Source organism: Akebia trifoliata, chromosome 3, assembly GCF_017979445.1.
Source record: "Akebia trifoliata isolate Shusen 1 chromosome 3, ASM1797944v1, whole genome shotgun sequence".
NCBI lineage: Eukaryota > Viridiplantae > Streptophyta > Magnoliopsida > Ranunculales > Lardizabalaceae > Akebia > Akebia trifoliata.
The window spans coordinates 41,479,163-41,504,148 of NC_141377.1; the positions used below are offsets into that span (position 1 = coordinate 41,479,163).

General features: G+C 34.6%; 2 protein-coding genes across 6 annotated transcripts; both read left to right on the forward strand.

The window, feature by feature from the left end:
* Positions 1 to 3,711: 3,711 nt before the first annotated feature.
* Positions 3,712 to 18,368, forward strand: LOC147407022 (DNA/RNA polymerases superfamily protein). 5 transcript variants are annotated; one of them, XM_086435402.1, is made up of 14 exons: positions 3,712 to 3,920; positions 4,349 to 4,521; positions 6,622 to 6,795; positions 6,986 to 7,109; positions 7,182 to 7,282; positions 7,424 to 7,510; positions 8,633 to 8,740; positions 9,076 to 9,171; positions 12,280 to 12,400; positions 13,050 to 13,178; positions 14,789 to 14,880; positions 15,137 to 15,248; positions 17,158 to 17,507; positions 18,080 to 18,368. In XM_086435402.1, exons 1-14 carry the CDS (start codon positions 3,848 to 3,850, stop codon positions 18,137 to 18,139), a joined length of 1,800 nt encoding a protein of 599 aa, XP_086291528.1. In that variant the 5' UTR covers positions 3,712 to 3,847; the 3' UTR covers positions 18,140 to 18,368. The 5 variants fall into 5 exon arrangements, with proteins under 5 accessions (XP_086291528.1, XP_086291530.1, XP_086291531.1 ...); XM_086435404.1 differs by having other exon boundaries at positions 4,349 to 4,435; positions 6,620 to 6,795; XM_086435403.1 differs by lacking the exon at positions 3,712 to 3,920 and adding an exon at positions 4,015 to 4,142.
* A 5,768-nt stretch (positions 18,369 to 24,136) lies between these two features.
* LOC147407023 (large ribosomal subunit protein uL24z) lies at positions 24,137 to 24,901 on the forward strand. Its single transcript, XM_086435407.1, has one exon. The coding sequence runs from the start codon at positions 24,262 to 24,264 to the stop codon at positions 24,700 to 24,702; it is 441 nt and encodes a 146-aa protein (XP_086291533.1). The 5' UTR covers positions 24,137 to 24,261; the 3' UTR covers positions 24,703 to 24,901.
* The last annotated feature ends 85 nt before the right edge of the window (positions 24,902 to 24,986 follow it).

Here is a 24,986-nt window from a genome sequence, read left to right on the forward strand (position 1 = left end):
AATCTAAGAGAAAAGAGTCGTGGGAGAGAGTGATCATCTGAGAGAGAGCGTGGGGTTGAGAATGTGTAGGGAGTTTTTTTTATAAAAAAATTGTTTCTATTTTTTGTTTCCTTTAATGTTTCTTTTTCTCTTTTTATTTTATTTCCACGTTTTTTATAGAATTAAATGGGTAACAATCCCACATTAGTCAATTTGATTGGTGAATTATAATTTAATTTAATTTTGAATTTTGAATGATTAATTTGATTTTAAACTTTAATTTGAATTCTTAATTTGATTTTGATTTGAATTTGAATTTGAATTTGATTTTTTAATTGGTTGATTGAATTTTAATTTGAATTCGATTGATCGATTGAATTTAATTTAAATTTAAATTTGATTTAAAAATTTTAAGAAGTCAAAAAAATTGATTTTGGTTGTTTAATTAAGGTTAAAATTTTCGATTTATTTTTCGTCATTCCATGTGAAAATTTTCATTTTTTTAAAATGTAATTTTTAATTTTTAATTTTTATGTGCGTAAATCTGTTGATAATTTATTTTCAATCAAGTTTCCCTAAGAGTTAAGGTCTCTATGTAAAAGTTGGACATCAAGGGGTGTTTCGAACATTTTGTAATTTTTTTGTAAATTTTATGAATTTTGACGTGAGGTTTTTTTCAGTCACAATGTGATTATTTATAAGTCTCGAGGTCACATTTTCCTAGGGTCATAATGCTTATAAATTATCAAAATGTGTAGTGAACCTAAGTGTAAGTACTTGCCAAATCAGGTATAAGGTCTAACGATCCTAAGTGTGCGTAAATTTTATGTCGAGTCGCAACGAGTAAAGGAGATGGAACGACTAGAAATGAAAAGATCGGGGGTAATACTCTCAAGCCCACGAGTTCTTTGCGCTCATCGTTAAGAGTTCACCACAATCGAGGGATGAATTGTCGAATTATGCAAATGCAAAAATGGGGTGTCTACACATTAGTGATTTGTTGTCTTTTTTATTATTATTTTGGAACAAAGTATCTCTGAATCTAACGGGTTGACCATGGTCCATTGGGTTTTGTCGAACCAATGGGGCAACATTTGTTGTCCTTTTTCATTGAAGGATTAATGTGAGATAATTAATGACGTGCTAAATCTTGAAAGAGTATGTACGCGAAGATCTTGTTTTTCAACTCTTGCATCATTTAACCTAGGGCATGACCATATATATATATATATGAATGATTCCATTTTGTTTATAGATTTGAGGTGAATTAAAGGAGAGGATGTCATACAATTTTTTAGAATTATTGGTCTAAGATCAATTTTTTACATGATTTTGTCCATTTGATCTTTCATGCTTAGTTCGATAGTGTTTCAAAAGTTTTGGTAATTAGTCTTGATTTTGATTTTTCAATGTTTTGCATTTATTTTGCACATGATTTAAATTCAATTGTATCAATTAATATATTAAAATGTGTATTGTTTTAACAAAAGGAAATCTCATTCCTTCATTTGAATTGATATCCTGATTCTTAAACCAATTAGTTTCTTAGACTTGAATCTGATTTATAATTTAACCATTGATATATCGCTTCTTATAATTTTTGTTTGTATACTTGATGGCTAGTTAGACGAAAGCCACCTGATTTTTGTGCTAAAAATTCATTCTAAAATAATACAATAGACCAAAAAAATTTGATTTAATTGGATGAGTCAATCCCTCCAACATGGTTCAAATCACTTGACTTCTATTTTCAAAATAATTTAGATTTCAAAAGTAAGTTATTTTTACTAAAAATGGGATTATTACATCTTACAATCACAAGAATATCATTTTTATTTACTTAAAATGATAGGTATTTAAATTCCTATGAAATTAAATATATGAAATATTAAATAAATCAAAAACTATGGCAATCAATCACAAATAATCGATGATTTTGATTCTCCTCAAAGTTTTTGGTAAATATTGTGACACCCTAGAGTTTTTGAACTGAAGGCATGCACCTTGGACCTTGTTCTTCTATTTAATACAAATGAAAAATGACCAAATGTGATTTGTAGATTATGACTAATGATAAGCTAACTTGAAAAAAGTCACTTGAAATTCACTCGTTGATGTGGATTTTATATGGAACCATAGGTCTTTTTCCCTTGTCTATCTCTGCTGAGTTTATTCCCACATCGGACACTCATTGCCTTTCCTCTCTCCTTATAAGCTTGTGAGCCTCTTCATTCATTACCATTTGATTTTGAGTTGAACCGCCAAATTTATCAATCTCCAATAAAAAGATCTATGATTCTATGCACATGCCATGTCAACAAGTGAATTTTGAGTGATTTTTTCCAAGTCAGTTTATCGCGACTCGTAAGTTATGTCCCCTACTCTGATCAAGGGGTGCCAATGGGTACTCATTTTACCGAAATCGAAAACCTAAGTTCTAGTTCCCTTTTTATTGGAACTGATTGGAGTCGGGTCTAAAATGGAACTAAATTGATAGGAATTGAAACCATTAGATTCTATCCGATGGATATTCGCGATACTTGGAATCGATTTATTTTTTTACATTATAGATGATTTAATGTATTCTATTATTTTAAAATTAATGCATGTTATATAAACTTCTTCAATTTTTCATATAAACTACGGATTGGAGCTTAAAACAAGCTCTCTTTTCTAAATTTTTTTAGTTTTAAAGAAGATAAATTTCTATTTTTGAAAAAATATTAACTTACATATTTAGTATAACAAATTATGACTCAATTAATAATTTTGTAGACAATATAATAATTTTTTGAAAAGAATAAAAAAAAGATTTACAATGATTTGAAATACTTTTTCCCTCATTTGATTCTTTAAACCTGAAACCGATGGATTCCTGTGATTTTTGGCAATTCCGATTTATGTTCCATTTATTTTAAAATTGGAATCGAAACCAACAAAAATCATAATCGAAAATAATATAATGATTATGATTTTAAGTGCCTTACGAATTGAATTGGAACCAACCCATTGACACTTTTGATCATCACATTTGTGTAAGGGGTTCTATTGTCTGAAATCTTTACATTCTTGAATAAGAAGTTCGGCCAAGCAATTCGAATATCTTACACTCTCAAGTGGGGAGTTTGGGCCGAACACCTTACACTATTGAGTAACGAATTAAGAGTTGGGTCAAGTCATCTAAACACTATACATTCTTGCGTATGAATTTCAGTCACATTAGCCAAACAAAGTACATATCTTTGTGAAGGGAATTCAACTAAACTAATCAAGCTCCTATCCCCCAATTTTTTTGTCTTGACAAATTTCAATTCTAACGGTTGAGATAAAATAAGTAAATAACAAACATATTTATTTGTAATCTTTCAATTTGTATTAAAATGAAGTCATATGTCAGTCTTTATTTTTAACCCCAAAAAAGATTTTAAGGGAAAAACTACATAAATTGTATTTTTTTTTTCTGCATTTATAGTATAACCAAGCAAACTTGCAAACCTAAAATTTTTCATAGGAGACAATCAACACTGCAATCATAAAATTCAGTAAACACAAAGTTTTGCGTTTGCTATGAAACAGGGGCTTAGATTAGGCCATATGGTAGATCTCCATTGGCTTGCGGAAACTTTTGGCCATTTCAGCTTAGTAATAATAGACTGCCACGCGTCAGTTGTTTAAATTTGGAAGGCTTTGTACACGTGGAAAGCACTTTAAATATTGCTGGGCAAGCCACTGACCATCTCAGCTACACGAAAGTATCAGTTCGTCCATAAAAGGTTCGCCTGTTCCACGATCCCTCCATTTTCTTCCCGCTCTCTTTATCCCTCTTAAACTCTTCTGCGGTCGAGCAGACGCATCGAGCGAGATAGAGATGAGCGAGAACACGAGCGAAGAAGCTCGGCCATGGCAATCTTACCATACTGTGTATACAAACGCCAAAGCAGGTGACCATCTCAGTTTCACCTTGTTTTTCTAGACAATTTTCTCTTTCAAGTCGACAGAATTCTTCGAATCGCTTCGAGATTTTACGATTCTGGATGCAATTTCTAACTAATCGCAGAAATTTCCGATTCAAACGAGTTCCTCTTTTGTCTAATTGGATTTCTGTTCGAATTCCAGTTTAATTGATTGAAGATTTCGCCAAAAAGAACACTTGGAAAAGCGTGGTAGCGCGGATGAGACATTATTTGTTTAAATTGTTTATAATTTGGGCGAAAATCAGTATTTTAAAACCTAAGTTACGGAAACATTGGGGAAAATGGTGTAAATGACTGATCGCTCTTTGTTTTGGGTCTAAATGATCATCCAAGGGTGGAAATTACTGGTTATGGTTGTTAAATTTACTCAAATGTTATTGCTTCTGATATTTCAGGAATGGATGGAGTTGACAAGGAGAGAGTGCAAAGGATAGTCTACGAGAGTAGCAAAGGATCAAAATATTTTGAGAATGAGGAACGCAAGGAAGCATTTATAAAACAAAAAATAGAAAACATGCGAGCTCAATGTGTGAAACTCACAGCGATGGATATATCTCATTATCAGTTGGTATGGTTGGAGATACTTGTATTTTGCATTCTCATCTGCTTGTTTTCGATATGCTACCTATACATTGCTTGAAACTTATATAATAATTCATGCATGTGGTTGAAAAAATTTATTTTGCTTAGTGGGTTTCTATTTTTCAATTTCATCATATGTTCGATTATTAATTGGAGAGTGACCTTACAATTTTCAGTAAGAAAATTTTTACGAGGGCAACTGGTATAATGATAGTGGTGAAATTGGCATCTGAAGAGAACTCCATATATATGATAGAAAACAGATTTTATTAAAAGAAAATACAAAATTATGGAGTTGTGATTTCCCTTTACTAAGTGAACAAAAAACAGAAAATAAAAGCAGGAAATACACATCAATCTTGAATTGATACTTCCCAATTACCCACAAAATCTTCCATATTCACATCCTTGAATTCTTTATCAATAGACATCCAATACACAATTTGATTTTCAATAGCCTTGGAAACTTCTTGAACATCGCAAAACTTGTCTTCAAATCTCTAAGAGGGAACTCCTTCCAATTGCCCTTGAAAAGGCGTAAGGAATCATCATCCTTCATATCACCGACCCTTAAACCCTAGGAATGTATAGGATCATGATAAAATTAGAGAAGAGTGAATACAAATTTAGAATTATGTCTGGATAGCTTATACTCTAAGAGTTATAAGTAGGACTAAAATGCAGTATGTGTAATATAAATTTAGTAAGGACAATCCTTAGGAGGAGATACTCATCTAGATAGATGGAAAATAAAGACCCAAAGAGACATCTTCAGTTAGTTAAGTTTCGATAATCCGTAGAGGTTGGGAGATTGGCGAAGATGTGACTCATACAATTAATTTTGGCTGGATAAAGTTGAGGAAGGCCTCTAAATGTTTATCTAATCAACCTGTACCAATCTACAAAGGAAATTATTTTACAATATGTCAATTACACAGCCATGCACCATTTAGTTGATTCTTGTTTAGTCAAGAAACATGTCCATATCATGAGCTAGCAAAAATGAGGATGTGGAGATAGATGAAAGGCAAGACTAGTAAAGGGGGAAAAATTATATAGAAGAACCTTAGCAAGAGCAATGAGAATAGGCTCTTTAGTATAAATTGGAGGCTCTAAAATGACAAGTCGAAGGTGTCAATGGGGTAGCCATATAGCCGGAACTGATAGGATGGTTTTTGATCCCTTTTTTTTGGAACCGACCTAATCGAGTGAGAATCAAAACTGATAGAAACTGATAAGTGCCGAAACAGTTTACATATTTTTTTATTTTTATAGCTCCGGTTCTAGTTTCATCAATTTGAGAACCGGAACCAAGAAAGTCTAACGATCGGAACTGATCCATTGACACCCTTAAGTCAAAGGTTAAAAATGATGTTGATGGCGGTAGTGGGCAAAGATACGAAGATACATGCCTCGAGATATGGCTCAAGATTGAATGAACTGGTGAAATGAGATTCATATTTTCGACCCAATATTTGGGATAAGGCATAGAAGATGAAGACGATGATAATGATTTACCTTTGTCCTATGCCTTGATTTGTACTATTTCAATGATGTGAATCATATGATTGCCTTTTGGGGAGGGGGATGGGATGACCTCTAAAGGGTTAATTATGATTGAACAGTTTTTCATCGGAAAAATTTACAATGAAGTAAATCATTGTTTTTACAGTGAAGTAAATCATTGTTTTTACAGTGAATTAACGACGAAACGGTGAAGTACTTCACAATTTTTGCAGCTAATTTTGAGCTATCGATTTCTATTCGTCCGTATATGAAACATTGTTCAATCACAAAATCACCAAAATTGTTAGTGGCAAACCCAAATTCAAACTAAAGAACCAGGTAACAGGTATTCCAGTCTCGGTGAGTAGTCCTGTAGTCATAGTTGTGCATTTTCACTGCAGTCATAGACCTGCATTTTCAACTCTTCCTTTGATGTTCATTCACAAATGGCATGAAAACTTCTGTTCAAGCATCTGTCTTCCTTTTCTCTTTAATGTAATGCTGCTGCCAGTGAACTTGTTTGTGAGTTTCAGGCATTTGGCATGCTCCTGATTTATTAACAGCTTATTGTATTTTCCAGTTAGCTGATAAAAGAATTTTAGAGCTTGAAGCAGCACGAGACCTGTCAAAGACTTGGTTGCATGTTGATATGGATGCTTTCTATGCTGCTGTGGAGACACTAAAAAATCCTTCATTGATGGGCAAACCGATGGCTGTTGGTGGTGTGTCTATGATCTCCACGGCTAACTATGAGGTGTAAATTGCTAACAGTAAATTCCAAATAAAAGAATCTTTCAAACCCCTATTTAACTTTTCTTTGTCTGTTTCAAATACAGGTGAACTTGCTTTTGAATTGTAAATTCCATTTAAAGAATTACAGGGCTGTTAGCCTACTTCAATGCATGCTTTCTATTGAGCCATTATATGACAACCCTGAATTTTAGGCACGGAGATTTGGGGTTCGTGCTGCAATGCCTGGTTTTATTGCACGCAAATTATGTCCAGATTTGATTTTTGTTCCGACGGATTTCAAGGCATATACTGATTACAGTGATTTAACCAGGAAAGGTTAGACATTCTGCTTGTATTGAAGTTTCTGAAGTGCTGCCAGAATTATAACTTATACGAATTTTTTCTTAGTTTTCCAGAAGTATGATCCTAACTTCATTGCATCTAGTTTGGATGAAGCATACCTAGATATAACCGAGGTCTGCAAAGAAAGGGGCAAAAGCAGTGGAGAAGTAAGTTTATATATGCAATAACTAATTGGCCAACTTATACTCCTTTTTGAGGGATAGTTTCTTCGTGCTTTCTTCTTTACTGTCTTGAAAAGGATATTCCTTTTTATAACTCTACATCTGTTCTTTTTTTCCTTTATGAAGATTGCTGAGGAACTGAGGACTGGTGTTTATGAGGAAACTGGTCTTACATGTAGTGCTGGAGTGGCACCAAATCGCATGCTCGCTAAGGTTGTTCTTACTTTTTTATTCATGTAGACTACATTTATGTAATTATGGGTGATGAATATAGAAATAAATTGAGCTTGTTTTGATTAATTTGGAGAGAAATTCAGAAAATATGTTCTTTCTGATGTAGATATTTGTAATCATTATGAAAGAGGAAACAGACCGTTGATGTCCAGTTTGAGTCAACTAGATGAATATTTTCTGCATCTACCTTTTAAAACTGATACTTATCTCTTTCCTGCACGAGAAGGAAAACAATTGAGGTGGTAAAGGTGGACTGATTTAATCTGAATCTTTTATACTTGATACTAGGTATTAAATTTTGATGTATAGGTATAGTTCTACCTCTAGGAAAGGGAATTTTTTTATCCAATGTGGAAAAAATGCATTTTTGAAGGACATGTGGAAACAGTACAAGAATTGAGGTTTTTCATTTAAACTTTATGAAATGATAAAGAATCATGAAAACATAATCATAAGCCATCAAACTTTAATAAACAGAACACATGGAGTGTGAAAATGATTATTTATGATACTTTAATGCTGATATAAACTCGGTAAAAATAGAAAGAAACAATGATTATGATGCAAAAAAGAACTCAGCAAGAGCCTATAATAGTTCCACGTATGGTTCCTTTAGTGTCTTAAATCTCCAAATTACAAAACAATTACACAAACATTATCTTCCCTTTCCGGTAAAAAAAGGAAAAGAGAGAAAGGAAACATAACCTTTGGCTCCCTCTATATTTAAAAAATCTCAACTATTCCTCACTAATTCCATGAAAGTAAATGCTCCTAAAACTAGTTAGTTATGTACCAAACTGAAACAAAACTAAAACCGGCCTGCATCATCCTCTTTGGGTTGGAGAGAACTCGACCCTGTTGAATTTGTCATGTCATATGAGTTATACAAGTTGTAGTCTCTGCATAGCATATTCTCTCTCACCTATGTGTTCTTTGAATTAGGTCAATTGTTCCATTTGACTAAGAATTGTTGATGTCATCCATGTTGTATCTTCAAGGCATTTACTGTTTCCAAATGGTTGATTTCCTCTTTCTGCTTCTGTGGAAAATCAGGCTTCTTGTGCTTACATGTCTTGTGGTGTTTTTCCATGAAAAACACAGATATTTGGCATATTAAAGAATGCAGTACTCCCTATTATGCTCTTCATATGCAGTGATATCATCACTTACAGGTCCATGCTCTTGGAGAGGACGAAATCAAGTACATGGGTCAGTGAACATTCATAAATTACTTCAAATGGACTTGAAGGACCTGTGTTGCGTAAATAAATATAAAAAACTTTCCACCAATTCTTTGTTGCATCAACACTCCATTACTGTGGCCAATTTTGGCACACCTTCATTTGTAAAGATGGTAGTAGGTCCTCTATTGACATTTTGTTATATACTCTTCATATCTCTCAAATTTTGTCTGTTTCAAGTTTCATTCCTATTTCTAATGTCTTTCCTCATAGTTTATTTTTCAGTTGTGTGGTTCAATCTGATTATCTAGTCAGTATTTTGTCTTTCTAGAATTTGAAATTCTATTCCTTATCTGTTCTCAGGTTTGCTCAGATATAAACAAGCCAAATGGACAGTTTATTTTGGCAAATGATAGGATGGCTGTCATGACATTTATATCATCCCTCCCCATACGGAAGGTATTTCTTGTATCCTTTAATGTACTAATGGTAGATTATGCAGAACTAGTTTGCAAATATTGTTCAAACAACATCCCATGGCTCTAAAGTTGCATTACAATATGCCAACCAACGGAGCTATGAGTCCGAGCCCATTCCAATTGTTTTGTGGTCATGTCAGTTTTCCTGCTTGCTACATAACAAAGTCGAATTTTCAAGCTCCAGAAGATGTCTTCATTTGGTCATATTTGAAGTTGAATTTATGAGAACTAGCTGATATGGTTCACTGTGGACTCTATCTTTGAGATGACATCAACTCAGATTATATATTTGAGTTACCTTGGTTCAATTAGCCATCACTTCATATTATCAGGTTTCTAACAGATGCAAATTATAAAGAACATGGAGCAATAGCTATCCACTTGATACATGAAGATTGCTCTTGGTCTTTCCTCCTTCCAGAAAGCTTATAGTTCTTTGACATATGATTTTTTTTCATCTGATTTGTCTAATCCCTTATCAATCCCCACCCCCCTTTTCCCTTTTCTATTGAGAAAACTGTTATAACATGATAAGGTCTGAAATTTTGTGTGTTTTTGTTTTCCTGTTAATTCATAATTTGAGTTTACTTTATGAATCTCGTGTTACCTTACATTAAGATCACTGTTGTCCTTTCTGCTACCTTTCTTATTTTATTTGTCCATTGAGGAAAGGTTGCAAGCATGGCCTTTTGTATTTTTTGATCAGTACTAGAGATACTCCTTGTGTTCTCAAATTGATGACGTGCCCCGCCCATGTTTTGGTCAAGGGATTCCCCCCTCAGGTGTTTTCCAGCTGATGAGATGCCCCCCTTGACCTAGGCCTTCTTCATTGAGACTAATGCAAATGACCTGAACGCCCTCATTTTCATATTTTCTCCCAAAACCAGTCATCTCAACCTGTTTTTTACCCTTTTTTTCAATCTTACAATTATATCTTCTTCAATTGTCAAACCTTAAGAACAAGCTAGAATTTTTGGTGAAGTAGAAATATGGATTTTTCAGTTAGAAGCTATCTCCACGAAGAAAGGTCAACCAATCACCAACTTCGGGCATTGCGTGAATGGATCTTGGTCTTGGGATTTTGGATTTCAGAGGGATTTTAATGATTGGGAAGTTCAAGAGGTTGGAAGACTATTAAGCCGCATTTGCTCGGTTCACATTGAAGTAGAAAAAGAAGACGAGAGAAGTTGGCAAGAAAGTAAGGACAGTGTATACTCGGTAAGGTCGTTCTATAGATCGTAGATTGGGGCTGATCCATCCTCATTCCCGGGGGTAGCAGCATGGAGACCAAAAGTACCTTCTATGGTGGGTTTTTTTTATCTGGACGACTATTTTGGATAGGATCCAAACATAGGCTTCCTGATGAAGAGGGGCCTTTATGTTACTCATTGTTGTGTGATGTGCTAAAAGGATGTGGAGTCGACAAACCATCTCTTAATTCATTATTAGGTAGCCCAAGAGGTTTGGTTTATTCGGGGTTTCAATCTGCTCTCTGGCTACTACGCGAGATCTATTTGCTTCTTGGTTACATGTTGGATGCTCATTTGAGGGTATGAAACTAGTGCTTTGGGGCATCACCCATTTCGCCATTTGTTGGTGCTTGTGGAAGGAGCGCAATGGTAGGATTTTTGAGGAGAAGGCCTCGAGCATCCCATATCTTATTCTCTATGTATTAGGTGTCATTTTCTTGTGGTCAAAAGTGTATGATGAGTTTAGAGAGGTGTTTTTTTCCCAATTTTGTAGGGGTGGTGGGATTGGGTTTGTAGCATTAAGAGAGAGTAGCGTCTATATTGGTTTCGCTTGATTGGCCATCATGGCCGATCTCGCTCTTCTCTTATTAATGAAATTGTTTACTTATAAAAAAAATGGTGTGAATAGGTTAAAAATAATTTACCCTAAAGCATAACAGGTTTAAGATGATGGCTTTTTAGGTTGAACTCATCTTCACTCTTAAGATTTTATTGCCGTCAACCTTCAAATCTCAAGAACAAGATGGGGTTTTGGAGAAGTAGAAGGATGGAGTTTTCGGTATAAAAATCAAGGATTTTCTGCAATACATTGAATACAATGGATTCAAGAAAAGATTGAATAGGTTAAAAATAGTTTTCCCCAGAAGTTATCAGCTTGAAAATGATTGGTTTTGGGGTAAAAATCAAGGGGTTATTGGTTAAAGGATGAAGATGAGGGCATTTAGATCATTTACATTAGTCTCATAAAAGAAGTCCTAGGTCAATGGGGCATGCCATCAGTTTGAAAACATAGGTGGTATCTTAATATTGTCCAAAACATGGCGGGTATGTCTAAATCACCCCATTTAGACACCCAAATTTTTTACTTATTGCACCCCATTTTCATTCTCTTTCGATGAGTATCTTATTTTAAGGCTTTAGTTTTTCTTTTGGTGTGCTTGTAACCTATCGATGTCAACCTCAACAAAGAAGTGTTTTTGTGGTCTGCTTATCGATATGGAAAATTGCTTGCACTATAAAATAATGCAAAAAAGGCAGAGCCAGGAAGGTTATTTATAGTACAAGAAAGGAGTAGATAAACAATTGTTTGATTATATACAACGAGAAATATATATTTAATGACATTGACAGTGAGGCAATCATGCAATGCTTTTAGAACATGAAAACCAGTTGATGACAGTTGTAAAAAATCTTTAGTGGAATTAATTAAGTGAGAAATGATTTTTTGAAAAAAATTCCTTTTGTATTATCTTTTGTTTATTGGGGTCTTCAATTTCCTCCTCAATGGTACCTTATTTATAATATAAAAAAATAATTAACATATTTTCTCTTCCTTTTGTTATTTTTACTGAAAAAAGTGTGGTAATGTAATGTAATTACTGAAAATATCAGTTGACTAGTTTGTGCCTACAAGAAAATCCTGACTCCACCCCTGGTTGCAAGCCCATTTTTTTTATTGGGGTTTGATTAAGAATCGCACAGAATTTATTCTTGCAAGAGTTAAGGCTACCTATAACTAGTTGGATCTGTTTCAACTGTTCTTTCTTGCAAATGTTTCTCCTTAAAAGTCTCTTATATGCATTAAGTTTGATCAACTGCTTAAATAACTTTGGATACAGATTGGTGGCATTGGTAAGGTCACTGAACGTATTTTGACGAATGTTTTTGGAATCAATACATGCGAAGAGATGCTGCTAAAGAGTGCTTTCCTCTGTGCACTGTTTTCTCATTCTTCAGCAGGTTTGGAAGCTGTTTATCCTTTTCTACTATTTTCTTTCTATTACTCATTAGCAATTGACTCACCTGTAAAACTGTTTCTAGATTATGGAAACATTTGGTTTTATATTTTCTACAGTGGGAACTGGTTGTCTATATATGATGCTTCTGGTGGACTTCGGTTTAACTTTTTTCGTGGATAAACAATGCTATGAATGTGGCGCACGATAATTTTTCATCTTATAAAAAATTACCTAAAAGGCTAAAACTGAATCTGATTTTTGGTCATTTGATTAAATATAGTTTGATACAGGATAAAAGGAACAACAACTTAACAACAGGAGTACATTATATATATATATCGTAAATTATGTCTGACCAATCAAAATTTTCTTCACCGCTAGAAATTTGCTTATTACAACTCTTTTCAAATCCCAACAGAATTTTCTTTGTGGTCTCATGACTGTTTTTCTTGGTCATTTTTTAGTCTTAATGCTTGGCTTTCTAAGAGCAATTAAACATGTATTTGATGGCATGGAAAGATAAATTGCATATATCCAGTATTCTTCCTCAATTTTCTTTACGAATCCATAATCATATTGTTGAGAAACTTTTTATGCTTGTTTCTTTCTTAATGATGATCTAAGACAATGACTTGCCGTTTTTATTGTAGACTTTTTCCTGTCAGTTGGATTGGGCTTAGGGCAAACAGGTACTCCTCAAGTTAGATTGCGCAAAAGCATAAGTAGCGAGAGAACATTTTCAGCCACTAAAGATGAGGCATTGCTTTATCAAAAATTAGGTAAACAAGTCTGTACTTTCTATTCCTGCGTGTTCTCTACTTTATGAGTCGTGTAGGCTTTGATATAGGTCAACCGCCCCCATCTCTACCTAATTAAATTTAAACCACTCTACTTGATTCTGCTCCATTCATTAATATCCCTTTTTTTATGCTCAATTACTCACATGTTCTCTTTCTTAGGATTTGTAGGAATATCAGACTACAAAATTAATAAATCCTAAAATAACTCAGAAGAAAATTCTTGTCTTGCAGTACTTAAGGAGTTGCGCCTCTGGATATACTCTGGATCATTGATTTACTTCAGGATTCAGAACAAGCTTTATTAAAATGGAATTGGAAAATGTAGCCTACAATCAAACATAATGAGGGCAACCTTCACTGTAATCCCTTTGCTCTAGACAGAACAACCATTGTTTGAATCCACCCTCAGGAAATTTCTACATTACCTTGACCTTCTCAAAGCCCTTACTGGTCTCTCTACTTCTAGTTGTTCCTCTAGGAAACCATTCCTGTACCATACATACACTATTGGTCATCAAAGAAATGCTAGAGCCTCAAAAGCAGTAAATTCTCCAAATAGATAGTAACTAACAAGGTTTTAAAGTACTAATTAAAACAATGTTTTTAAAGTGTTCTTAAGCCTAACACTACAAATTTTTATTTTCCTCCAAATATAAATAGTAGTGCATGTTGTCTTCGTGGTTTAGATCATAGTCACAAAAAAAAAAAAATCATTTTTTTGATAAATCTTGTTTAAAATGCTTTTTGTACCTCTTAACGATTAAGACAGTAAAAGTTGTGATGTTTTGAGAAAATATGTTTTCACGTTTTAAAATATAAATGAAATTAATACTAATGTATTTTTTTGTAGGCCTATATGGTTAATTTTTGTGGCCTTTTGGTTCTTTTTGATTTGGTTCATAAATGTTGTTCAATCTGGGATTTGATGATAATGTGTTAATGTTACAATTTTTTTTTTTTTTTTTTTAAATAGTGTGTTATTTTGATCAAAAGTTAAATTTATGGTTAGACTTTTTTTTTTTTGGCATCATAAAATGTATAATTATATGTGGAAACATATTATCATGTATAGATATTCAATAGTGCTTTTTTCCCCCTCAAAATTATGTTGGAAACTTAGAATAATTGTCTAACGTAGTAAATAAATTACATGTTTCATTATTTGTAATATTTTTTTTATTTATCATATTTTCCCTTTTTTTCTTGTTTCTTCCCCCTTTTCTCGTTTTTTTCGAAATTTTCCCTTGCCATTTTGAACCCATATTCCAACTTGGTGACTATGGTTCAGAATCTTCAGATCATCTCAGGATGAAGTTCAATCATTTAATTCGATAACGAATATAAATTAAAAAAGGGTCAAAATATTATAAAGGATAGAAGAATGAGAGAAGAGAACAAAACTTGAAAATATAGGATGACAAGAAAGGAGAGAGCCTGTGTCAACATATAGTCCCCACTAAATGGATTCCAACTAACTCCCTTCCTTAGCTTGAAATTCTACTTTGTCATTTATCAACCTTGGGCCTAAAGAGCACTAATTTCTTGCAAGTTCAGATTTTTTTAAATGCTTCTTAAAATTTTGTTCACAGCGGATCTTGCGGATACATTGTCAACCGAGATGGAAAAAGAAGGTCTCTGTGGACGGACATTAACACTAAAATTGAAAACTGCTTCATTTGAGGTACCATCTGATATTCACTTCGCTGGCCAGGCCGGTGACTGGCATTTATACTTAATTGCATATTACTGGTTGTGACGTTTCACAATTTCTGTAAGGTTCTAGTAGTAAATATGGTGATGATGTAGCAAATCCCTAGTCCTGTTAATAATTACGTGCATGTCTTCATTATGTATGTGTTTGTGTTTTTTGGCTATGTTTCAATAATATCTCATTTAGAAGTTTTAATTGCCAAGTTTTGAGAAACTGTAATGTGCAGGTTCGAACTAGGGCTGTCTCTTTTCAAAAGTATATTTTCTCACGCGAGGATATCTTGAGTCATGCTTCCAAGTTGCTGAAGGTTGAGCTTCCTCTTTCTTTGAGACTGATTGGTAGGGACTCCTTTTGCAGTTTAAATTATTGATGGTTGGGTCCGATATTTGCATTTTATGCTTGTTGATGCCTTGGTGTTCTAAGTCCGCTTCCCAAGTATTGTTAATTTAAGACTGCTCTTGAGATGCATGCTTCTCTCCCTTAATTTCATTAAAATCTTCTAAGAATTACCCTCACATGCACTTTGGTTTTGAGAAGGATCTAAAAAGAGGAAGGCAGAAATGTGTGGATGGAAGTAGTAAGAAAAGACATGAAGACATATGCCTTTACTTATTGTATGACTCAAGATGGCAAAATAGGATTCATGTTGCCGACCCTAATTTGGAACAAGGCTCAGGTGATAATGATGGAGTACCTTGATATATACAATTGCTCATATATATTGTGATCAAGGGCACACAAGTGAAAGGTAAGGAAAGGACCTCTTCCAATAATCAGCAAAATAGATGTTTGCCTTGCCTGATCATGTGGGCCTCATATCTGTTGTTATACTTGACCTTGAGGCACTATTTATGCTCATGCCATCTGAGGCTATTTCAGGACTCTCCCTCTTGGTCCAGTAGGTAGCCCCCTTGACTTTGGAACAGCTTTTGTAAGTGAGATCCCTTCTTTAGGTTTGAACAGATTACTCTATGAAACCCAATTCAAAGTAATAGGCAGGACAGGAGATGACTGTGTCATTCTTTTTCATCTATAGAGTTTACTATTGTCTCGTTCTTTTAAATCACATTTTTAAAACATAAGGTCTATTATTTTATTTTGTATCATTAGAAATAAATGAAAAAACAAGGTACAAACAAATAAGATGGAGAGACCCAGGGTTTGCTAGGGGCTGTTATACTTATGCTGAGATGGTTTGATTGAATCACTTTTTGTGACATCGATTGTTTGGTGATAGTGTAATAGGAAGAGCTTTTGGGGGTCTAGACAGGCTATGGTGTTTGGTAAAAGTGGCTCCTACGTACTAGATTGTGTTTGATTGAGAGGAGGGAGGGAGGGAGAGCATTCCAGAAAATAAGTATAATAAATTAGGACATTTTTATTCCAAATTTATGTTTTCCCCCCTTCTGTTCGGATTCCCCCCATAGCCATAAGTGGTCCAAGCAGCTTCAGCTTTTTACATGCTTTTGTGGGAATCTGGAAGCCGAGTGTGCCCCAAACAAGATTTTGACTCCCAAGACACTTTTGATGAATGGGAAGCTAAAATATTCCTTCTAGAAGTGTGATAAATGCAACCTAGGTCTCTTTTGAAGTAGGGAGGACTGGTGAATGAAAAGAAATGACTATATTTTGCAGTATAGTTAGATTTTGTCAATAGTTTTGACGAATTTTGAGCTTTAATGGGGTGACTTTGTATGGAAGAAAGTTGCGTGGGAATATTGTTCTAATCTGAAGCTTAATCCGAGAATTTGGCCCATAGTGCTACATTGGTGTGGAGTATTTTACTGATGGTAAGTCCTCAACTATGAAATTTGGCCCGTCATGCTCTATCGGCGAAAGATCCGGGTTTCTCTTCTCATTGTACTGATATTGTCATAATTAGAAGTAAGACCTTGTTTGTCTTAGCAATCTCTGTGGATTTTGGTCTTGCCTGGATTTTCACAGGAACCTTGCTTGTAGAAATATCTTTTCCTCTATGTAATTTTTAACGCCGTGCAAAAACCTCAAAATATATGTTTCACTACAAAAAGAAATTGTAGAACTAAAATCGTGTGTAAATGCTTAATCTTCAGCTCTGAGGTGGCCCCATAATGCTTTGATGACCCTGATATCTAAATCTCTTATCTTGGTTGATAAAAATGTGGCATGTATGCTATTCTGGTGGCTAGTATAACATAACTCATTCTGTTTGTAGAACTTTACAGGACACATTTCTCAATATGATTGGATTGCAATTTGTTTTGGCAGGTCTGCGCATGTCTCAATTCAATGATGACAAACTTGGTTCTGCTGATCCGACTCAAAAGACGCTCACGGACTTTGTTACTCCAGGAAATGTTTCTGCACAAGTTACATGTAGTAGCAGTTCCCTGTGCTCAGAAAATAGAGATAACCACCACATGTTGGATACGGATATAGGTCTTCATATTGATACCCATAAGAGTAGTCTCTCGGATGCTGATCATAAATATGATTCTGGGAATTCTTTAGATCTCAACCGATTATCACATCTTGAACACAAGCACCACATTTTAGGCAATGATTTTGGTGAAATGGAGGAAACTGGTGTAACTCTAAGCACCGAGTGCCTACCCAAGGTGCATAGCTCTGGCCTAATCTCTTTCTATATTTCAGGCTATTATTGGACCAAGCTATTGTGATAATGTGGATTGACATTTTGGTGATAAATAGTAACTCTGATCATTGACAGGGTTGAAATTGTTAGATTATTATTACCTCTTATGTCTTGCAAACAGGATTAAAGATCATCGCTGAGACTAGTGTGCTTCAGCTGTCTCATGTTGGTCTTGACCATCTAATCTTGGTTTCTCTGACCTTCCCGGACTTTCTGTGGACTAGTCTTGAAACCTCGCTTGTGAATATATAATGAGAAGGTCAACAAACAATTTTAGTAGACTGAAGGACAATTTACCAACAGCTTAGCTGAACATGTGGCACACATGCTTGTGGCTATACAACCATCCTAGGAGATCAACATTAAAAACCAGACATATTCGAGTCACGTGTACTGCCATTGGTCAAACTGTCTGATACTAGTTTTATTGTACATAATGTGTTTGAAATGATATTCCAAACAAGTACTTCCATAGTTTTCTTCAGTTACTATTACTCAGTGAGTGTTTGAAGAGGAATCTTTCTGTTTGTCCAGGTTGCTAGTCCAGATTCCACAAATATCATCGCACAATCTCATGAAGCAGATGGACTGTAAATGGTGGAAATGGGATCCTCTTCTTACTCTGGACAACCTGAAACTAACTATGTGGAGGGACTGAATGAGCGGGCCAACCTCTTGGATGACAAAGCAGTACTGTCATCCTATCAGAAAGAACTACCTTTGTGGGTGGATGACTACAAGTGCTCAATGTGTGGTTTTGAACTGCCTCCATGTTTTGTTGAGGAGAGGTAAGAACACTCTGACTATCATCTTGCTGAAATGCTACAAAAGGAGGAATCTGGGCAGAACTCCAGAGTTCTTATGCAAAGGCAGAGGTACCATATCCATTTTACAAATGTGGGCCCATGTTCACACACACATGAAGATGTATGCACCCTCAACTAGTTGGAGGAGTATAAATTTTCCTTGTTGAAATAGGAGAATAAATCCCTCCCAAAACCATGCTTTGATTTTCATTGAAGAAGGTCAACCAGACTGGGAAAATATCCAAGAAGGACCACTTAGCTAAGTGGTAAGACCTTGTGGAGGTTGTTCCCAAGGTCTTAGGTTCAAACCCCCTGAACTCCTTATACTAAATGCTAACTGTTAACCACTAACACCCCCAAGCCCAAAAAAAAAAGACGGGGGAAATGTCCATTCAGAGCTTGCTGAAACATCGATTGCACTAAACAGTTCATTTTTCTGGGTCTTTGGGCTCTCGTAATGTTCTTGTATTATGCTATGCCTCAATATCATTTCATTAATTTTCTTCTTAATCTCTACTTATTCCAAATATTGTGTTGGCAATATGAATCCTTTCTCAGACATTCAACTTTATTTTTGTTTATATCGTCAATCAAGACATGATTCCTATTCTCTCTTACCATCTCTTTTCACGTCATTTTCAGCCTTCCTCTTGCCTTCAAAACCTTTTGATTTGCACCTGAACACTCCTCGCTGGTACTGCCAATAGCTGTTTGTTGTACATACCCAAAATTTTGCTCCATAAAGTATGTCCTGTCATTGTTTTCTTGTAAAGTTTCCTTTCTGTTTGATCCGATTTTGTTTCCTTTTAGTTTGATCTGAAATTGAAGTTTGGCTTTGGGATTTTATGTTCTAAAGCTCTAGTCATACAAGAACAGTGCAACAAGGTTAAAGTTTCATGCTTGCACATGCACTCACATCCAAAACAAAAAACACCATCTTGGGCAGGGCTAGGATGTCATGACCAACCAAGGGTGTGATTCTTCCAGCTTGAAACCTCGATGAGAATGGTTTATAGAGTATGACCACATTTACCTACTCACTTCCACATGTGACTCTTCTCCGTTGCAGCACATATATTATCCAAGTCGCATCATCATTCCTAGTGGCGGTTGGCAATGTGAATCCTATTTCATTATTCAACTATATCTAGAGCTGTATCTTCAGTTATGATGTCTTCATATCTTTTCTTACTGTCTCGACCAAGTCTTTTTCAACCTTCTCCTCACATTTATAGTCTTCAATTTGCACAAAAATGCTACACATTGATGCTTGTACGCTACTCATCCAAATCATCTCAATCCACTTTGGACGTGTCCAAATCACACATGAATTTATTAAATGAATCACTTAAATTCTAGACTATCTAAATCAATCCCCTTACACAATGATTCGAACCATATTAGTGATTAAACTCGATACACTCTGAAACTGAGTCAATTAAGACTGCTTAAACACGACACTGGTTGAATCTTTTAACCTTGCCTTTGACCTATTACCTCTGTGGATGTGCGTGAAAACTTATGTTACTACCCAGATTTAAGTTTTTATATTTGCCTTCGTTCTTTGTGTTATCTTTCTCCATTCATTCTGATACCTTGTTTATCACTTTAACAGGCCTACTCAGAAGGCTCAAATTGATAGAGAAAGCAAACGAAAGAAGCAGAAGACTTGTCCAAAGGATGGAAAGTATCTTCCCATTGATCTCTTCTTTGTTAAGAGTAATCAGAACTTCTAAACACTATTATTTTATCCTGTCTGTATCATAATGGCCAAAGCCCCTTTTTCCACCTCTCCCTCCCAGCCCTTCTTAATTCTCAAATCCTCTATAGCACTAACTTCTGTGGCATATATATTTGTTAACAGCATACAAAATCCAGGTGAGTCTTAAAATAAAAGTTCCATATTTATTTTAATAGTTTTTCTTTGTTAAGCTCCTCATTTATTTTATGAGTTGGTCTATATTTACTCCCTATTTGCACTCCCGTTTGTTCTGTTATACTGGTTTTTGGAGTCACATATTTCAATATTGGAATCAAACCAATAAAAAAAATAGAAACACACACACATATTTGTATATAGGGGGTTTCTTAGGAGAGAAGTAAAGAAGATGAGAGAGGTATTTGGATTTTGGCCAACTGTGCTGCTGGCTAAATATAAGCTTTTGTTTAGTCGACCAATCAGTTTAGAGTCCAATTCAAACTTAAACAGTTTTCATTAGTTTACTAATGTTGCACTCGTCTACGGTTAGATCATTTAATGTTGATGTCTAGAGCTAAGTGTTATTTATCAGTTGAGAAGTTAATTTTCCATTTTTATTTCTCTGTGAATCATTGAACTAGTATATTATGGGTTCAGTTATCCTGCCCATCCAGCTCATGACTACAATTGGGTTTGTAATTGTTATTTGCTATTCTATAAGGTGTTCAATTTCTGTTAACTAGATATTGTTGGTAAAAATCTGCAGTTTTTTCCAGATTTTTGTAACCAAGTGGGTCTATTGGAGCTACGATTTAAGTGAGTCCCACAATTTATTTGAGGTGGGACCACTTGTAAACTTATTCTTCTCATTGAAGAAAATAATTTCATGTATTTAGTTGTCAAAAATTCATTTTTGGTGAATGAAAAATCGACTCTAAACAACCCTTACTAGCCTTGATTTGTTGTATATGGTTTGTAGAACTATTGAATTTATTAGTGAAACTCTTTAGTCTCACATCGGATAGGAATAAGAAAATTGTCTAATTCTTATATAGAACTTCTCATATTACTTAAGTGAATATGAGAGAGGAACTTGGATAAGTCCACGCACGCGCACAATGAGCCCATGGACTCAAGAAGGATTTAAACCATTGATCCAAAAAATCCTTAATGCGTGTGCGAGCACACGATGCGCACACAGGGGGGTGCAGATTTCGACAGTTTAGAGTCCAATTCCTTTCCCAAGAGACATTATGGGTCTTAGAACCTTCTTAATATTCTATAAATAGGTCATTTTGACCTTAGTTTTTCTCATTTAAAAAATTTCTCTTCTTTGCATTCTGATTTTTCGTCTACATTCTTTGAGAGTATAAATTTAACGTTTGGTTTGCTAGATGTAGATTGAAGTGTTGTCTCTGCACGTGTGATCGTTGTATCCTAGGAGACAAATGTTTATTGATTCGTAAGCATCAAGTTGCGAGAATAAAATTGTCTTAAGGGCATTATGTTCAACACAAGTCTTAGTCAATCTTTATTTTGTTCAATTCTCGAGTATCTTCTAGATAACATATGTTGCATGTTATTGCTGCTATTTGTTATCAGTTTAGTTCTGAATAAATTGATATCAAACCAAAATCAACCATTTACACTGCTAATTGAAGTCTAATCAAATGTACATGCATTTGTAAACACTTGGAATGTAGATTGATTTCTCTTTGGTATTCTTTCTTTTTGTTTTTTGATAAAGGTAGGATTTATTAATAAAAGAAAAGAGATTACCCAGGCCGGTTGAGATGACCATCTGAAAGTTAATTACCCTACAACGAATCCCAACTAAAAATGAAATTATCAAATAACACCCCTTTAAATTCAGGTTTTAATTTGCTCCAAACAAAACCAAGAATGTTGATTCAGAACCCCAAAATCAATTATATATGTATATTGCTTCCTTGCTTCGGCATCTTATTTGTTTTAGTAGTTCCTGGAGTTTGGATGCCAAAATTATTCTGAACAAAAATTCCTTTTTAGGTGGTAAAATGGTTTTAAGTCGCGATCCCATCCTTAGAAACTGAATTCTCATGTTAGGAGTGTCGTTCTTGCTCCCAAATCTGGATGGTTTGAGATGTGATCTTTTTCTGTATTTCGTTACTAAATGATTTTTTTTTTTCACCATATGCTTTGTTGATCACCTTTTCTTCTTGGGAAATGGTAATATCCAACTCTTCGTCGGACTTTAAAAGCCTCCACAACAAAATTAAAAATAAAAAATAAAAAATAAAAAATAAAAAAATTTGTTAAAACTAGACAATAAAAATGTTGATGTCGATGCCAAGTGTCGAGCTTAACAATAAAAATGTTAAACTAGACCATAAAAAGTGATGAACTCAGACATTGTAAATATGATTTTTTTTTATTCTTTGTATTTTGACTTCGATACAGAGTAAATCTTTTTGAAAAATCCAAAATGCATATATCATAATTGTGAAATGGATACTCAAATCAAAGTTTATAACGTAATTAGCAAAATATTTAAAATTTCAATCTTGTTCTTCAATTTTTTTTATAAATTGTTAAAATTAATCAAAAAAATACATTTAAATGTTCAAAATTAAAAACATATCATTCTTCATTCACGATAATTAAAAAAAAATTTGTTAAAAAGTCTTACCACCAAGATCTCTTAAGTAACTCTTCTTATTTTAATTACATAGTGGCCATTGCTAGGGTTGTTAACCAACCAACAACTCCAAAAGACCGATCTTATGGGGAAGGCACAACTATGAATATAAAAGGATCACGAGATGAATTGAAGCATGATATGTGAGCATGTGACGCCCGGGTGTATCATATACCAATAAAGCCCCATGACCCACCCTCTTATATTCGTTGTTCTCCCTTTCTCCAATAGGTTGGTGTTTCGGATTGGTTGGTTATCATGGTATTAGAACGGACATTTCTATCCTCCACGTCACCCAGTTCATATCTCCATGTGCTTTGGCCCAATCTGACCCACATGTACGAGGGCGTGTTGAGTTTAGTCCCACATCGAACACTCGTTGCCTTGTCTCTCTCCTTATAAACTCGTGGCCCTATCCACTTATTGTCAATTTGTTTTGAGTTGGACTTCCAAATTTATCAAGGGCCTCTCTAAAAAAAATGGAGGTTTTGAATCCATTCCAATTCTTACCAAATTGGTCCCAAATAGATTAACAACATTACTATTTTTGACACCAACAAGTAAATATTTCTATTCTCCGTCAATTACCACTAGGAGTGTTAATGAGTTAATTCCGATTCAAATCCTAAGGAACTTAGAACTATAACCATTATTTTTATTTTGATTCCGGTTCCTGTTGGTTCTGGATCCAATTTCAAAATAAATGAAATCGGAATCATAAAAAAACATAGGTACCCATTGGTTCCGATTCTCTAGAGTTGAATGGAAAAAAAAAATCCGTATTTCAAATCATTATAAAATAATTATTATCTATAAAATAATTATTTAATCACACTTCCTTATACTAAAAATATAAATTAATGATTTTTTTTAAGAACAAAAAATTTAGCTTAATTAAAAAGTAATAAGTTTTTAGAAGAAATAACTCATTTAAAGCTCTAATCAATAATCTATAATCTATATGGAATATTGAAGAATTTTATATAATATGTAATATTTTAAAATAAAAAAATAACTTAAATCATCCATATTATGAAAATAAATGACAAAATAGATCGGTTTCGGATACCTGTTGTACCCTTTGTATAGAACCTAATGGTTCTGATTACTATCACTTCGAAAACATTTTAGACATGACTCTAATTGGTTCCAATAAAAATAGAACTAGAACTGGAGTTTTCCCATCGTGGTTAAATGGGTATCCATGACAGCCCTAGTAGCCACCCCTCAAGGTCGAACTCATCCAATTCAATCAACCACTCATTTGGATTGTAACATTATCCTAACTTCATCGAATTATGTACGGCCATGATCAATTTCAGAACTTCTGATTGTATAGAAATGTTGTTAGCATAAACAGATTACGCATATCGAGATGCATAAAAAAAACAGCTACATCCACATCTTCGCCCTTCGTTGAAATAAAACCCTAGAAACCCAAAATTTCGTTGAAACCCAAAATTTCGATCACGTTATAACAATATAAATACAAATCCTAGCCCACATTCAGAGAGAGAGAGGTAGCGAAGCGAAGATGAAGTACAATCCTAGGGTTTCCAGTTCGAGAAGGAAGAACCGCAAAGCCCACTTCACAGCTCCTTCGAGTGTTCGTCGCGTTCTCATGAGCGCTCCTCTCTCCTCTGATCTCCGCAGCAAGTACAATGTAAGGTCGGTTCCAGTTCGCAAAGACGACGAGGTTCAGGTTGTTCGTGGAACCTACAAGGGAAGAGAAGGAAAGGTAGTCCAGGTTTACCGTAGAAAATGGGTGATCCACATCGAGAGGATCACAAGAGAGAAAGTTAATGGATCGACAGTCAACGTTGGAGTCAACCCATCGAAGGTCGTTGTAACTAAGCTCAGGCTTGATAAGGATCGCAAGTCGCTTCTTGAGCGAAAGGCCAAGGGTCGGGCTGCGGCTGATAAGGACAAAGGGACCAAGTTTACAGCCGAGGATATCATGCAGAATGTCGATTAATTTGATTTCTCGCAATTCAGGTCATCTATTTCTATGTTATGTTTGGTGTTTTAGATTCAGAAGTACTGCATTCGGTTTTGAAGTTTTGATTATGTATACTTAATGGTAGGATTTGACCTTATTTTAGGTTATTTTGAATTGGGATTCTGTGGTGTTTATCAAATTATAATCGATCTGTTTCATGATGGATTCGGCATAATGATTTGGGTAATTTTTGGTATTTGATGTTGATTTTGTTTTGGCATGAGAGTATAATACATGTCTTGCGGATCTCCATTGATAAA